Raw genomic sequence first — 17,195 nt, forward strand, 5'->3', positions numbered from 1 at the left:
TATTCAAGGCCAAAATGTCAGGAGTGCTGGCAGCTTGAGACACCTTGCCCTGGATCCTGAGGTCTTATTCACTGTAGAGTCAAACTAACAGTGCTTTTTTTTCCTTTTAAATTATTCAAGGTTTGATAAGTCAGTTTCCAATAAATTTCTTATCATATTAAAAGCACTTGAACTTAAAAAAAAAAAAAAAAAAAGCACTTGAACTTAGAGATGTAGATTTACTTACTGTCATAAAAATAATGTAAGTTGTTAATTTGCTTTGTATGTTTAACATGTTCAGTGTTTGGAGACCAGTTATTTTTTTAAACAGCTCTACTGAGGTATAATTTACATACCATAAAATTTACTTACTTTAAATATACAATTCATTTATTTTTAATAAATTTATAAAGTCATCAACTTTATAAAACTTAATAAAGTTTTAGAGCATTTCCATCCACCTAAAATAATCATTTATGCCAGTTTGCAGTCCTTAGCCCCAGGCCACCACTAATGCTTTCTGTCTCTAGATTTTTCTATTCTGGAAATTTCATATAAATACAAGTATACGGTATGTCGTCTTTTATGTCTGGCTTTTTTCACTAAGCATGTTTTGAGATTCATCTATGTTCTAGCATATATGAGTTCATTCCTTTTTATTGTTCAGTAAGATTTCTGTGTATGGATATATCACATTTTGTTTATCTATTCACCAGTTGATGAACATTATGAATACTACTACCATGAATATTTCCATACAAATCTTTGTGTGGACATACGGTTCTCTTTCTTTTGGATAGATGCTCAGGAATGGAATTTCTAGATCTATGGTAGCTTATGTTTAACTTGTTTAAGAAACTGCTAAACTGTTTTTTCTGTGTACCATTTTATTTTCCCACCAGCAATATATGAGCATTCCAGTTTCTCCACATTCCTTTTTACTGTCAGTCTTTTTGACTTTAGTTATTCTACGTGGGTGTGTAGAGGTATCTCGTTGTGGTTCTGATTTGCATTTCCCTAATGACTAGCTGAACATCTTTTCATGTTCTATTAGCCACTTAAATATCCTCTGGTAAAAAGTCTTTTCTTTTCAAATCATTTGTACTTTTGTTTGTTGTGATTTTCTTATTCTATTGAGTTGTTAAAGTTCTTTAGCTGTTGTCCTAAATACAAGTCTTTATTCAAGTATATAGCTTCTCAATTTTTTCACGCAGTTTATAGCTTGTCTTTTCATTTTTTTAAGAGGTCTTTTAAAGTATGCAAGCTTTTAATTTTGACGAAGTCCAACTTAACAGTTTTATGAATCATGCTTTTGATACTCTTATCTAAGTAAGAATTCTGCCTAACTCAAGGTCGCAAAGAATTTGTTTTCTTATTTTTTTTCTAGAAGTATTGTAGCTTTAGCTTTAACATTCAGGCCTATAATCCATTTTTGGTTAGTTGTCTGAAATAATTGTGTATGTAGGATTCTTCTTATACCAGTTGTTGAAAAGACTGTCCTTTTCTCCACTAAATTGCCTTGGTACCTTTGTACCAAACCATAAATGCAAGGTTTTTTCCCCTGGACCCTTAATTCTACTACACTGTCTTCTTTTTTCGTTTGTTTTTTTTTTTTTTTTTTGGTAGGCAAAGAACTTTATTAACCTGTTTCAAACTTCATTTCCAGATTTCTTCAGCTTAATTAGCTGCAAAGAATGAATTGTGTATAAGCAAAAACTGAAAAGAGATGCAGTGACAAGGGACTTGGGCTTAAAAATATTAGAGATCTAGGGTCGCGTGGGTGGCTTGGTCAGTTAAGCAGCTGACTTCAGCTCAGGTCATAATCTCGTGGTTCGTGAGTTCGAGCCTTGCGTTGGGCTTTGTGCTGACAGCTCAGAGCCTGGGACCTGCTTCAGATTCTGTGTCTCCTCTCACTGCCCTTCCCCTGCTCATGCTCTGGCTCTCTGTCTCTCAAAAATAAATAAACATTAAAAAAAATATATTAGAGATCTAGATTTTCTCAGATCTGTGAACAGTTTTAAAAAGCAGTCATAGCATTAAAATTAGCAGCTCCCAGTAACTTCTTCAAGTTTTATCTTCTTCAGAAGTTGACTCACTCCAGTCTGCTTCATTCTTGAAATCTTCATCAAAATTCTCCACACGATCTGGAACTTCATCCTCACCATCCTTTTTGGTAGCAAGTGGTTCTTTCCCATCCACGGATTGTTTGGGCATAGCTTCAGCCAGTCTCCCTAAGCTAGTCAGACTGTCTGCACCAAGTTGTTTTAAGATAGTAGCGTTTCTCTCAGCTGCTTTGTCTCAGTATGGCTTCTAATGGTGAAGGGGTCTGCTGCCAGAGGTGCCTGTATTTGAGGGTTGTTACAGCAGATTCTTCCTTGGGTTGTGAATATAGCCACCTCTTCAATACCACAGATACTGCTTACCTCTAACTTCGTTAAGGAGAAGTGAAATTTTTATCATCTGCTCTAGTCGTTCTGTGAACGACCTTCTTTCAGCAAGCAGTTCCTTTCCCACCAATGCGGACTTGTGCTTGCAGTTTGGTGAGCTTCTACTGGTTCATGATAGTTTCATTCATCTTGTTGGAGCAGAAATAGTACCACGCAGGGGACTAGAGTTGGTGCTCAGGGGGTCTCAGGCAGACCAGCTGAGATTAGGTGTAGGTACGCACGTGCCTACGCTGTCTTATTTTTTTTGTTTTTCAAATTTTTTTTTATTTATTTCTAGGAGAGAGAGAGAGACAGCGTGAGCAGGGGAGGGTCAGAGAGAGAGGGAGTCACAGACTGAAACAGGCTCCAGGCTCCGAGCTGGCAGTCAGCGCAGAGCCCAACGCGGGGCTCGAACCCACGAACCGCGAGATCATGACCTAAGCGAAAGTCGGACGCTTAANTTTTTTTTTTTTTTTTTTAATATTTTTATTTATTTCTAGGAGAGAGAGAGACAGCGTGAACAGGGAAGGGTCAGAGAGAGAGGGAGACACAGGCTCTGAGCTGGCAGTCAGTGCAGAGCCCGACGCTGGGCTCGAACCCACGAACCGCGAGATCATGACCTAAGCGAAAGTCGGACGCTTAATCGACTAAGCCACCCAGGTGCCCTTACACTGTCTTATTCTTAAGCCGGTGTCATACTGTTTTCATCACAGTGGCTTTGTGTAGAAAGTTTTAAAAGCAAGAAGCCCTCCAGTTGTGTTCTTATTTTTTAAAATTTGTTTGGTTCTTTTGGTTCTTAAAATTTTAAGATCAGTTTGTCAATTTCTGCAAAAATCCTTATGGGATTTTGAGAAGGATTGCATTGAATCTGTAGATCACTTTGGGGAGAACTGCCATTTTAAAATATACTGATCCAATATGAACATGAAATGTCTCTCTCCATTTATTTAGATCTTTAATTTCTCTCAGCAATGTTTTATGGTTTTCAGTGTATACGTCTTGTATTTACTTTTTAAATTCTTCTATCTGAATGAAATATTTTCAAGTTCTTTACTACTAGCACATAGAAATATAGTCTCTATTCATGTATTGATTTTTTTTAATCCAGTAACCTTCCTGAACTCATTTATTAGTTTAGTAAATTTTTGTGGATCCTTTAGGATTTTTCACATACTGAGTCATTTTATCTGAAAGTAATGACAGTTTTACTACTTCCTTTCTGATCTGAAGGTCTCTTTTGCTTTATTGTAATAGTTAAAACCTCTAATACAATGTTGACTTGAAGTGGCAAGAGCAGACATTTTTGCCTTTGATCCGTTAAAAGTAGTTTCATTATTGTTCAAAGTTTATGTAGGTTTTTCTGGAGGTGTCTTGGAGATTTGGTCTACTTTGTACTAGAACACGGAGGCCAGTTTCAGAGTTAAGAAATATCTAGATACTCTTGTTTCAAGGATGATCTGTGCTTTGTCTCCTCCCAGGGCCAAAACCAAGTGACTAGCTGTCTTTAGAAGTGATGGATCAGTGTAGTCTGTATTGTAATGTTACTTATTAAGATTATTATTTTTTATTATTTTTTTCGCCTTGAGACCTAGTGTTTAGTCAATAGGAAATTTCATTTTCTGTGAAGGTGACAATATTCAGATACTTTTCTTTTTGTTGCCATAGGTTGTTAGTGTTTGTCTGGGGGGAAGAAAAGGTTGCTGCTTAAAGAGCCTCTTGTGCAGCAATCTTGGTTTATCTGTTTGGAGACTGTAGAGGTAGTCAGAAAAAAAAAACATGGAGAGGATTGCTTGTTTTCATTTCTTTAATATTCTTTAAGTTTTATACATGTTTATACTTAATAGCACCAATGAAGAATTGAAGATACACGTGATGATGTGTTATCTAACCAACCTAATACTGATTTTTAAAATTGTCAATATATCCTATGATTGTGTAGTATAAAGCACTGACTACAAAATTTCTTGTGCTTTATAGTTTAAAATAGCCACTTTTCTGCCTCATCTTGAACTTACTGAATCAAACTTACTGAAGAATATGGTACTTAGAAATTTTGTATTTTAATTAACTTCCCCTAGCCCCTAAGTGTGATATGATGAGAGACAGATGAAATAAGATCGCCAAAGTGTTGAAATTATTCATTTGTTTGTGTTTTAAGTTTACTTTATTTTGAGAGAGGAGGAGGGATAGAGAGAGAGGAGGAGAAAGAGAAAGATACCCAAGCAGTCCCTGCACTGTCAGCACAGAGCCTGATGTTGAGCTCAAACTCACAAACTATGAGATTATGACCTGAGCCAAAATCAGGAGTCAGACACTTAGACACCCAGGCGCCCCAAGTGTTGGAATTATTTAAGTTTCCACTGTATGTTAACTAACTGGAATTTGAGTAAAAACTTAAAAAATGTTGAAATTATTAAAACTTGGTAACTGCTATATGGGGATTCATTATACTATTATATTTTTGTATATGCATAAAGTTTTCCATCATAGAATATTTTAAAAAAATTACCAGCTTGCATGTAGCAGCCTCAAACCAGTCTTGACTGTCATTTGGGAGCCACTATTCTCATCTAGATTCACAATCTCCAGGCAAATTTACTGGATCCAGTGGTAAACCAGTGTTTGTGATACTTTGACTAGAGACTAATATGCCACATAATTAAGGGTAATTAATTGGGGCCCCTCATAACTGGCAGACATGGGGAGAGGAAGCATTTTATTGTTACTTACCTGTCATTATCCAAACTACTGAATAATCTATTCTCATTTAGCAGAACATCAAGTGGAATGAGAAACAGAGCATTGATAAACATATTCTCTTTTCTGGAATCCTAGAAAACAGAGAAATATTTGAATTGGAGGCTAGTATGTCTTTCTTAGATATCTCTACAGATTTCCAAAGATTTCACCAAAAGTTAATAAATCAGAAGTGGGCCTTTAGTACTGATGCATAAGATTTGAGTCATTGATAAATGAGTTATTCATTAGCTGACTTTTAAGAGTTTGTTAAGTCTTAATTCATATCTCGTTACCATTTTTGTATTTGTCTTTTTGTATATTCATTGTCTCTGGATTAGGAAGGACTACAATGTGATGGTGGCATTTTACATATTACATGTTGTGGTTCTTTCTAATCTAGAGACTCATGAATATTAGGCATTTCTACTTTAGGATTTCATAGGCTCAAAATACCTCTCCTCAAATATGTATTACTACTAATGGAAAGATACTAACTTTATAGTGGAGACAACCCAGTGACACCATATTAACCAGGTTATCCTCACAAGTGATAGGACATTGACATCATAAACCCCTTGGTATGTCTTCTCACTGAGAAAGACACATCATCATTCTCTGGTGGTCTTGCCAAAAATGCATAACCTTATTCCAATCATAAGGGAAAAAATGAGTTAAAGGAACTTTCTAGATTGGAAGAAAGTAAGAAGTAGCAACTAAACGTGGGATCCTAGGGAAAAAAAAAATTTTTTTAATTTGTGAAATTTGTATGCAGTCTGTTGTTTAAATACTAGTTGTGATAACTGTATGATAGTTATATAAGATATTAACATTAAGGGAAGCTGAGTGAGGGATATATGGGAATTTTTTGTACTATTTTTGCAATTTTTCTTTAACTCTAAAATTAGTTTTAAACAAAAAGGGTGCTGTTTGTTTGCTTGTGTTTTTTTGTTTGTTTTAAATATTTTTAAATGTTTATTTATTATTAAGAGACAGACAGAGACCATGAACACAGGAGGGGCAGAGAAAGAGAGAGGGAGACACAGAATCTGAAGCAGGCTCCAGGCTCTAAGCTGTCATCACAGAGCCCAATGCATGGCTTGAACTCACAAACTGAGATCATGACCTGAGCCGAAGTCAGATGCTCAACCGACTGAGCCACCGGGGCACCCCAAGTTTGATTGTTTTTTTAAAGAAAGAACGTGAGCTTGGGCGAGGGGCAGAAAGAGGGGGAGACAGAGAGAGAGAGAGACCAAGAGAGAGAGAATCTTAAGCAGGCTCAACGCAGAACATAGTGTAGAGCTTGAAGCAGACCTTGGGATCATAACCTGAGCTGAAAGCAAGAGTCACATGTTCAACAGACTAAGCCACCCAGGCACCTCTAAATGAGGAATGTTTTGTTTTTTGTTATTTTTTAATTTTTAATATTTTTGAGAGGGACAGAGCATGAGTGGAGGAGGGGCAGAGAGAGAAGGAGACATAGAATCCAAAGGAGGCTCCAGACACTGAGCTGTCAGCGCAGAGCCCGACATGGGTCTCAAACCCACCAACTGTGAGATCCTAACCTGAGCTAAAGCCGGATGCTTAACTAACTGAGCCACCTAGGCGCCCCTAAATGAAGAGTTTTAAAGAATCAGCACAAACTAGAACAAAACTATTTGCACTACCTGTACTACAGACTAATTTTTCTTTTTCATATACATCACCAGGAAAACATAGACATAGGTAAAAATAGGCAGAGGATATAAACATGCATTTTATGGTAAAAGAAATATAATGAATAGCTGAATGAAAATGTACAACCATTTGCATAGTGCAAGAAATACAAGTCTGATTTTTTTACTTTTTAGAATGTCAGCTATTAAAAAGTGTAACATCCAGTCACTCTCACATATAGTATTTGAATTGTATAAGTTGGTATACACATTTTAGAAGACAAGTAGCATTTTCTTCTGTTAGAAACTTACCCTATACCGCTGCTAACAGTGAGTTCATTGTGGTAGTGTTTCTAATAGGAAAAAATGGTCCAGCAATAGTGTAGCTGATTAAATAAATAATGAAACATCTATTTATAATGGATTTCATGTAACATTGAGTAAGACAGATCTGTATTAGCTCTGAGAAGAGTTCCAGCATATACAATTAACTGAAAAATGAGATACAGAACATGTATATGTTATGAATTCATTTGCATAGTTTTTCTAAGTATGGAGGTATATGAATAAAAATTACTTTTGGAAGGAAAAAAGAATCTTAGAAGTGTCTTTGTTGGGAAGGAGAGACCTGGACTTTATGGATGGGGCAAGATTACTTTTTATTTTATACTTTTTTCTTAAATCCCATTTAAAAAATCAGATACATATTTTATTTAAAAAATAAAATTGCAGCACAAAAACAGACACTCAGATCAGTGGAACAGAATAGAGAACCCAGAAATGGACTCACAAATGTATGGTCAACTAATCTTTGAAAAGAATATTCAATGGAATAAAGACAGCCTCTTCAGCACGTGGTGCTGGGAAAACTGGACCATTTTCTTACACCATACACAAAAATAAACTCAAAATGGATGAGAGACCTAAATGTAAGACAGGAAACCATCCAAATCCTAGAGGAGAAAGCAGGCAAAAACCTTTTTGACCTTGGCCACATTAACTTCTGAATCAACACATCTCTGTAGGCAGGCAGGGGAAACCAAAACAAAAATGAACTATTGGGACCTCATCAAAGTAAAAAGCTTCTGCAAACAAAAGAACAATCAACAAAACTAAAAGGCAACTAACAGAATGGGAGAAGATATTTGCAAACAACATACCAGATAAAGGGATTAGTATCCAAAATCTTCAGAGAACTTCTCGAACTCAACACCTAAAAAAGGAATAATCCAGTGAAGAAATGGGCAAAAGACATGAATAGACACTTCTGCAAAGAAGACATCCAGATGGCCAACTGACACATGAAATGATGCTCAACATCAATCATCATCTGGGAAATACAAATCAAAACCACAATGAGATACCACCTCACACCTGTCAGAATGGCTAACATTAACAACTCAGGCAACAACAGATGTTGGCAAGGATGCAGAGAAAGAGGATCTCTTTTGCACTGCTGGTGGGAATGCAAACTGGTACAGCCACTCTGGAAAACAGTATGGAGATTCCTCAAAAAGTTAAAAATAAAACTACCCTACAACCCAGCAATCACACTATTAGGTATTTATCCAAGGAATACAGGTATGCTGTTTCAAAGGGATACATGCACCCCAATGTTTATAGCAGCGCTATTGACAATAGCCAAAGTATGGAAAAAGCCCAAACGTTCATTGAAGGATGAATGTATAAAGATGTGGTATATATATGCAATGGAGTATTACTTGGCAATCAGAAAGAATGAAATCTTGCCATTTGCAGCTACGTAGATGGAACTGGAGGGTATTATGTTAAGCGAAATTAGTCAGAGAAAGGCAGGTATTGTATGACTTCACTCATGAAGACTCTAAGATACAAAACAGATGAACTTGAAGGAAGTAAAAATAATATAAAAACAGGCAAAGGGACAAAGCATAAGAGACTCTTAAATATAGAGAACAAACAGAGGGGTTTTGGAGGGATTGTGGGAGGGGAGCTTGTCTAAATGGGTAAGGGGCTTAAGGAATCTACTCCTGAAATTGTTGTGCCATGTGCTAACTAACTTGGATGTAAATTATAAAAAATAAATTATTAGATTAAAAATATAAAATAAAATTGCAGGGCTCCTAGGTAGCTCAGTTGGTTGAGCGTCCAACTCTTTTATTTCAGCTCAGGTCATGATCCCAGCATTGTAGGATTGAGGCCCGTGTCTAGCGCTGCAGAACGTGGAGCCTGCTTAAGATTCTCTTTCCCCCCCTCTGCCTCGATCATAGCGCTCTCTCTAAAAAATTCTAAAATAATAAAATCGCAATTTTATAAAAGTAATAAAATTTACATTTTTAAGCTTTTTTGTAAACTTTTTTACCTTAAGTTGGCATTACTTAATAATATTATTGCCAACTGCAGTATTGAACATTATTTATTTAATTTTTTAAAAATGGTATTTGGGAGAGTGTGAGCGGGCGAGGGGCAGAGAGAGAAGGTGACACAGAATCCAAAGCAGGCTCCAGGCTCTGAGTTGTCAGCACAGAGCCCAATGCTGGGCTCAAACTCATGAACTGTGAGATCATGACCTGAGCCACAGTTGGACGCTTAACCGACTGAGTCACCCAGGTGCCCTTGGAGCACTTTTTATGCATCATACAATTCATTTATTGTCACAGTTAATTTTTATAATTTCTTATGAAGTATGAAAGCTACGTTTCCTAGTAAGAATTTTGGCAAATGAGCTTGCACATCAGTGGTTAGTGTTCACTGCCTCATATGCTTGTTAAAAACTGCAGAGGCTTCAACCCAGGCTCTTGTTTAGCAAATCTGGGATGATGCCCAGGAATTTGTATTTTAAAAGAGTTCCTGAGATTATTCTGATTATAGCTTTAAAACACAACTTTACATCATCAGATTTTTGTTATTATAGACTTATTTTGTATAAATATGATGTTAGAGATTACCCTGCTGTATATAGAGTCAATTTTCATTAACTTTTTTAAAGAAAATATTTTGATTTATTTAATCTATGGCTTATTAGAAAACAGACATGATTTATGAAATCCTTTTTTTTCCCCCCTTGTAGTTGATCACAGCCGAGTTAAGTTGACTTTAAAGACTCCTTCTCAAGATTCAGACTATATCAATGCAAATTTTATTAAGGTATGTATTAACTTCAAATGGTGTTCCTCTGGTCTACTTAATGTTTTCCAGTATAATAGTTTTATTAGAATTTTTTAAATTCACTAAGTACTATATGAATAGGAAAATTTAAAAAAAGAAGAAAATTAAAATCACTTTTATGTGATTTTCTTCTATCCTTATTCATAAAGTTAGAATTTTGCTTAGTTTCATGAGAGTTGAGATGGTTTTCTGTTTTGTTCCTTTTTTTACATTGAAGGCTTATAAACAGTTTACCAGTTGCTAAATCACTTACTCTATCGTCCCTTTGAGTTTATGTACACAAATGTACATACATGGTCATTCCATGTTTTTGAACTATATAGGTTGTTTCCAATTTTTCTTGATGGTAATATTGCAATGACCATTGTTACTCTTTTGAATAATTTCTTAGGATCAGTTATCAGGGCTAGAGTTACTGGTTAATACTGATTTTAAGTTATAGAATATAAACTTAGATTAAAACCTTTTGGCAACCATCTCTTATGTTTCAAGTGGCAATACACATGAATACAAGATTATATACAGGCTTATAAAACAGAGATGGAGGCAAACCAATAGACCCTTGAATACAGAGAAGAGATTGAGGGTTGCTGGTGGGGGGCAGGGTTGGAGGGGATGCACTAAATGGATAATGGGCACAAGGATGAACACAGGATGTTAGGTGATTAACCACTAAATTTTATTCCTGAAATAATTATTACACTATATGTTAACTAACTTGGATTTAAATAAAATTTTAAAAAAGAGTAAATATAATCTTTATGTAGATAACCTTTTTTGGATAATCCTAGATCAAACACAGTCAAGTTCTTACATAGCTGTCAATAGACCAATTCAAACTGCTACTTGAGAGGCTTGGGTCATGATCTCACAGTTTGGTTCTTTCATGAGTTTGAACCTGCATTGGGCTCTTTGCTAATAGGGCAGAGCCTGCTTGAATTTCTCTTTCTCTCTGCCCCTCCCCCCTCTCAAAATAAATAAAGTTAACAAAAATGCAAACTGTTACTTGATTAAATAAAAGACTACTTTGTTCAATTAGTTATTGTTTTTGAATGACAGTATAATAATCACTTATTTTATATTTAGTATTTATAGATAATATTTTGACCAAAATATGAAGATGTTACGAGTTACATGGTAAATTTAATATTACCTGTATCAACATTAAACTGTCATGGTTTCAAATAAAAACTTATTTTCCCCTAAAAAAAATCAGTTTTATTAAAATTATGGCAAAACCCAAAACTAAGAAGTTAAATAAAAGCTAATCTGTAGGTGGTTTGCTGTTTCAGATGTTGTTATGTTGATACTCTTTTGTAAGGACATTTGTTAAAAGTCCTAGTTTTTCAGAGCGCCTAGGTGGCTCAGTCAGTGCAGCATCCGACTCTTGATCTCCGGGTTGTAAGTTCAAGCCCCACGTTGAGTGCAGAGGTTATGTAAATATGAAATCTTTAAAAACAAAAAAGTTCTAGTTTTTAATTCCACTTAATACCACTGGTTAATCATGTGATTCAACTGTGTGCTACTTTAGTATTTTAGTTCGCTGTATTATTTGGTATATTCCCAGGTTTGTTGTTAGATATGTATATAGTAGGCACCCAATAAACCTTTTAAGTTGAGTAGATAATTGAAGGTATCTATGGAAGAAACTAGCTGAGAAAGAACTATTAGGTTGTTTACTGTTTTTAGAATCAAAGCATGCTTTTTATGTTTCTGTACAGTTAGCTTTGTGGACTATGTATTAGAGTATTGGGGTATTTTTTTGAAGAGGCAGGTATATAATAATTTGTAAATTAGCATAAAGCAGTTTCATTGTTAATTCTGTGTGCCAGGTCTAGTACATACACAAAAATAGTATTTCACAAAAAGCTGAAATGCATTGAATGCTTTTATGTGCTAAAATTATTTGGAAATACTTCAGGTGAAAAGAGGAGTATTACTAAGAAAATTTGAACCTTAATATTTAGGTAAGGAAATATTTTTGGTAATTATAATAAATATGAAATTTACTTTTAACCATTTTAGGGTGTTTATGGGCCAAAAGCGTATGTGGCAACCCAAGGACCTCTAGCAAATACAGTAATAGATTTTTGGAGGATGATATGGGAGTACAATGTTGTAGTAAGTAACTTGCTTTTTATCATCTATTTTGAGACGTATTACCTGTAATGACATAGGATGTTGTACTAAGAAATGAGAAGACCTTTTAGCCACAATGATGTGTTAATTATTGCTAGTATTTACTAAAAAGACAGAAACTGAAGTCTAGGATGTCTCAGTTCTCACAAATTAGTCGAAATATTTTAAGAATGGAGTGTGATAATTCTTTAATTCTTTTCTTAAGTCAGTAGCTAATAAGATAGCTACCAACTAAGATGGATTTATAGATGAATAGAAGGTTAGTTATGTGATAGAATAAGTACGGTGAAATGTTAATGGTAGAATATAGATGGTGGCTATACAGCATTTACTGTAAAACTATTTCAGCTTTGCTGTATGTTTGAAACATTATCAATGTTGGGATTGGGAAGCAAATCTAATAACCTTTATGTTTAAAGATGTTATTAAATGCATTCAACCTTCAGATAATTTTATTAAATGTATTTAAAATATTTCATGGTGCTCTTTGGTTGGGTAAAACACCTAAAAGTGATATTTTAATATAATTTCAAAAGTCAGAGGTAGATCTGTAAGAGTTCTAAAATTGAATTCCTATATGTTAATTGAAGCCAATTTAATTTGTTGCTATATATATAGTTACCCCTTGTTTAGAAGGTGTGATTTTGGGGGCGCCTGGGTGGCTCAGTCAGTTAAGCGTCCACCTTCGGCTCAGGTCATGATCTCACAGTTCGTGGGTTCGAGCCCCGCATCGGGCTGTGTGCTGACAGCTCAGAGCCTGGAGCCTGCTTCAGATTCTGTGTCTCCCCCTCTCTCTCCCCTGCTCACGCTCTCTCTCTCTCTGTCAGAAATAAATAAAACATTAAAAAAAATAATAAGGTGTGATTTTGAACATTTCTTTAATGCCTACTTGTAATGTTAAAACTATTTAATTTTGATGGGCACCTGGGTGGCTCAGTCAGTTAAATGCCCAACTTTGGCTCAGGTCATGATCTGGTGGTCCATGGGTTCGAGCCCCAGGTCGGGCTCTGTGCTGACAGCTAGGAGTCTGAAGCCTACTTCAAACTGTGTCTCCCTCTCTCTCTCTCCACCCCTCCCCTACTCATGCTCTGTCTCTCTCTCTCTCAAAGATAAATAGACATGAAGTTTTAATTTTTTAAGCCTTATTTTTGACAGACCAGGTATAATTTTGTTTGGAATAAAAAGTAATTCTTGGAATTTGTTTTTTATTTAAAAAGTATGATTGTGTTTAGCTGATGCATTCTTCATCTCATCCCATCCCCCACTCTTTAGATCATTGTAATGGCCTGTCGAGAATTTGAGATGGGAAGGGTATGTATACCTGTTAACACTTAAAATAATTGTGAAGTGTCCTTTTCATCCCTTCATTTCTAGGGACATATGTTCTTGGTCCTTTATTATATTCTGAGTATAAGCAGTTAAAGTAGATACTTCTTTTTTGTGTTCTGCTATAGGTTTTATTTGATAAAAGGAACATAATAATCTCTAAAAAGCACATAAACTTTTTTTTACATTTCATATTTTATAACACTTAATAGATGCCATATTATTACTTAGTCTTCAAATGTTTAATGGTGTTGTAAGTAGAACACTATTTATGGACTGAAATAGAGACATAATTTAAAATAGGAATAAAATCAAGCAAATGAAAATGAGTTCAATAAAATAATTTTTATTAATTATCATCAATTTATAGCTTGAATATTCTGATTTTTCTGTCAGATAATACCACTACATTTTTTGTTTGTTTTTGGTCATACAAAGAGAACAAAATTCTTAATCTGAAATTTTTAACATTGGTATTTTTATACTCTGTCCAAGTGAAATGAATTTCAGAACCATTTTGATCTCCTGTAGCATCAATTCCAAAGTCTTGAATGTTGGAGGTGCTAATATATTTACAGAGAATAAGTATTAAGTAAAACTTAAGTGTTGCTTTCTATAATTATGATACACATATCAAACTTAGAAAACGAATTATGTGGTGATTTGAATTTTCCTTGTACTAATGTGGTACAGTAGTTAAAGTAAACATTTTTTAATCTGATGTCAGTTTCTGTTTTCTGGGAAAAGCAACAAGCTGAATAATAGGGCATAAAATATTTGTAAAAGTTCAAGAAAAACTATCATGTGGATTACTTACTGACCTTTTTTTGAACAACAGAAAAAATGTGAACGCTATTGGCCTTTGTATGGAGAAGAACCTATAACATTTGCACCATTTAAAATTTCTTGTGTAAGTACCTATTTATATACATATTATTTAATTAGAAAATTGGGATGCTAGACTGATGAATAATTATAATATGGAATGAACCCAGTTTTATATATATTCAAGATTTCCACATAAACCTATACTTAATTATAATAAATAATAATAATGTTTGTTTTTATACAGCTTTAAATTTAGCTTTGAAAATGACTTTCTATAAATGGTAATTTCCTAGTAACTTATGTTAATTTTGTGTTAGTCTTTGTATATAAGCCAACAATAAGTGTTTCTGCGTATAAGAGTATAAACAGGGGTGCCTGGTTGGCTCAGTCAGTTAAGCATCCGACTTAATATCAGGTCATGATCTCACGGTTAGTGGGTTCAAGCCCCTTGCCGGTCTCTGTACTGACACCTCAGAGCCTGGAACCTGCTTTGGTCTCTGGCTCTATCTCTCTCTCCCCCTCCCTTGCTGTGTGTGTCTCTCTCTGTCTCTCTCAAAAATAAACATTAAAAAAAAGTAAACAGTAACTTAACTGTGCTTTGAGTGATCTATTTTTTTTTAAGTTTTATTTATTTGAGAGAGAGTGTGGGAGGGGCAGAGAGAGAGGGAGAGAAAGAAGCCCAAGCAGGCTCTACACGATCAGCACAGAGCCCAGTGTAGTGCTTGAACTCACAAACCATGAGACCATGACCCGAGCCGAAACCAAGAGTTGGATGCTTAACTGACTGCGCCACCCAAGGGCCCCTTGAGTGATCTATTTGAAGACTGGTATAAAGTTGGCTCAGTCAGTGGAGCATGTGACTCTTAATCTCAGGGTTACCGTGTATGTTGGGTGTAGATATTACTTAAAAGTAAGGTCTTTAAGAAAAACAAAGAAAATTGGTGTAAGGTAGTAGTTTCAAACTGATAGGGGAAAGACCCTTGACAACTGAAATATAGTTTTGTGTGTTAATCTTTCATATAGTTGTTAGGCTATCCAGAATTGTTGTAATTATATACAAAGATGGGTTTGAGAACTGCTATCCTAGAAGATTGGTCCTATATGGCAGATAATTTATTATGAAACTTAAAATATATATCTAATATATTAGCTCTGGAAATGAGTTAAATTCAAGTTCTAAAACTAACAGCAGAAATTGGAGAAAATGAATTTATTTATTTGTTTATTTTTATTTTTTTATTTTAAATTTATTTCTGAGAGAGACAGCGTGAGCAGGGGAGGGTCAGAGAGAGAGGAAGATACAGAATCTGAAACAAGCTCCAGGCTCTCAGCTGTCAGCACAGAGCCCGATGCGGGGCTCGAACCCACAAACCATGAGATCATGACCTGAGCCGAAGTCGGATGCTTAACCAACTGAGCTAGTCAGGCGCCCCTCAACATTTTGGGGCGATTTTTCAAATTGAACTAAAAGATAATTTAATCATCCCCTTTTGATAAAAAGTTTGATATGATTAGCAACATAGGTGGTTTAAATGATTTGTCAACATTGGGATTGATGCATACTGAAGAAACAAATTTCTTCCTTCAAGATTTCATATGGAAAGTAATTTGTATGTCTTGTGGTTGTTTCCAGCAACTCAGGACTTGTTATCACTGATGTAAACAAAAATCAAGTTTGTAATTAGAAAGTAAATTGGTGAAAATAACCATATTAAGTGACTTGACTACTTGATAGTTTTTGAGACTGAGAAAAGACAGTATCTAGGAGCACTTGTGATTTGGGGATGAAAAAAGGGTAAAGTGTTGGTGCGAGATGAAGGAGTAGCTAGGAGGGACTCAGTTGCATGTCGCTGCATGTAACCACTTAGACCAGATGTGGGCATACTATGCATAGGTCAATCTAGCCCACTGCCTGTTTTATAAATAAAGATTTACCAGAATATTGCCATGCCCATTAATTTACCTCTTTGCCTATCAGAACAGCAAAGTTGAGTAGACAAATCAGTGACTTTTAAAATGGTTGTTTTTATAATTGCCAGGTACATCTTGAATTTCAAAGGTTAATTTTATACTGTAGACTTTAAATATGTGGTTTTTGTTTGTTTTGGTGTATGTATGTTTTGGTTTCAATGTTCTCACTGACTAGCACTTTCCCTTCATTTAGGAAGCTGAACAAGCAAGAACAGACTACTTCATTAGGACACTCTTACTTGAATTTCAAAATGTAAGTATTTTCCATTTAGAGACAGTTTCTAAGGAAATTTTTACAGAGAAGATACATATATTGTATGCTATCTGGTCTTATATAGTTAACTGAAGTAATTAGGAAACTTCCTCATGTAAAATAGTGAAGAAATTCAGAGTGTAATGTTTTATTTAGTGTCTTTATCCTTGAGCTTATCAAATTAGATAAAGTAATACAAATTTTAACTTAAAATAATTTTCCCTAAATTAAATTTATTATATTTGTCATGAATATTTTTCTCTATTACAATAAGCAGATTATAGCGTTGTTTACAAAATTATTACCTACTTTTGCTAGTTTACAACTTTTTAGAAATAGACAAATCACCATCAAAACTAAATCTCCATTTTGATATACACTGTTTTCACTTGAGGCCCTTGATTTCCGTGTTTTAGAACTATATAAAATGATAATTTCTTGGGGCGCCTCGGTGGCTGAGTCAGTTAAGCATCTGACTTTTTTTTTTTTAAAGGTTTTAATACCTTTTTTTTTTTAATGTTTTATGTATTTATTTCTAGGAGACAGAGACAGCGTGAGCAGGGGAGGGTCAGAGAGAGAGAGGGAGTCACAGACTGAAACAGACTCCAGGCTCTGAGCTGGCAGTCAGCACAGAGCCCGACACGGGGCTCGAACCCACGAACCGCGAGATCATGACCTAAGCAAAAGTCAGACGCTTAACCGACTAAGCCACCCAGGTGCCCCTAAGCATCTGAC

At 35.2% G+C, this 17,195-nt stretch overlaps 1 protein-coding gene and 1 pseudogene across 3 annotated transcripts in view; one reads left to right on the forward strand and one right to left on the reverse strand.

The window, feature by feature from the left end:
- The window catches only part of PTPN12 (protein tyrosine phosphatase non-receptor type 12), a 93,052-nt gene that overhangs the window by 42,238 nt on the left and 33,619 nt on the right, over positions 1 to 17,195 (forward strand). For all 3 annotated transcript variants that reach the window (XM_039239094.1, XM_039239093.1, XM_039239092.1), the window contains exons 3-7: positions 9,846 to 9,922; positions 11,969 to 12,064; positions 13,355 to 13,393; positions 14,247 to 14,318; positions 16,401 to 16,460. In XM_039239094.1, coding sequence (XP_039095025.1) covers positions 9,846 to 9,922; positions 11,969 to 12,064; positions 13,355 to 13,393; positions 14,247 to 14,318; positions 16,401 to 16,460 — 344 coding nt within the window. The remainder of the gene's footprint in view (positions 1 to 9,845; positions 9,923 to 11,968; positions 12,065 to 13,354; positions 13,394 to 14,246; positions 14,319 to 16,400; positions 16,461 to 17,195) is intronic.
- LOC120236334 lies at positions 2,044 to 2,554 on the reverse strand (annotated as a pseudogene).

This window comes from Hyaena hyaena, unplaced genomic scaffold (genome assembly GCF_003009895.1).
Source record: "Hyaena hyaena isolate Hyena2069 unplaced genomic scaffold, ASM300989v1 scaffold_152, whole genome shotgun sequence".
Classification (NCBI taxonomy): domain Eukaryota; kingdom Metazoa; phylum Chordata; class Mammalia; order Carnivora; family Hyaenidae; genus Hyaena; species Hyaena hyaena.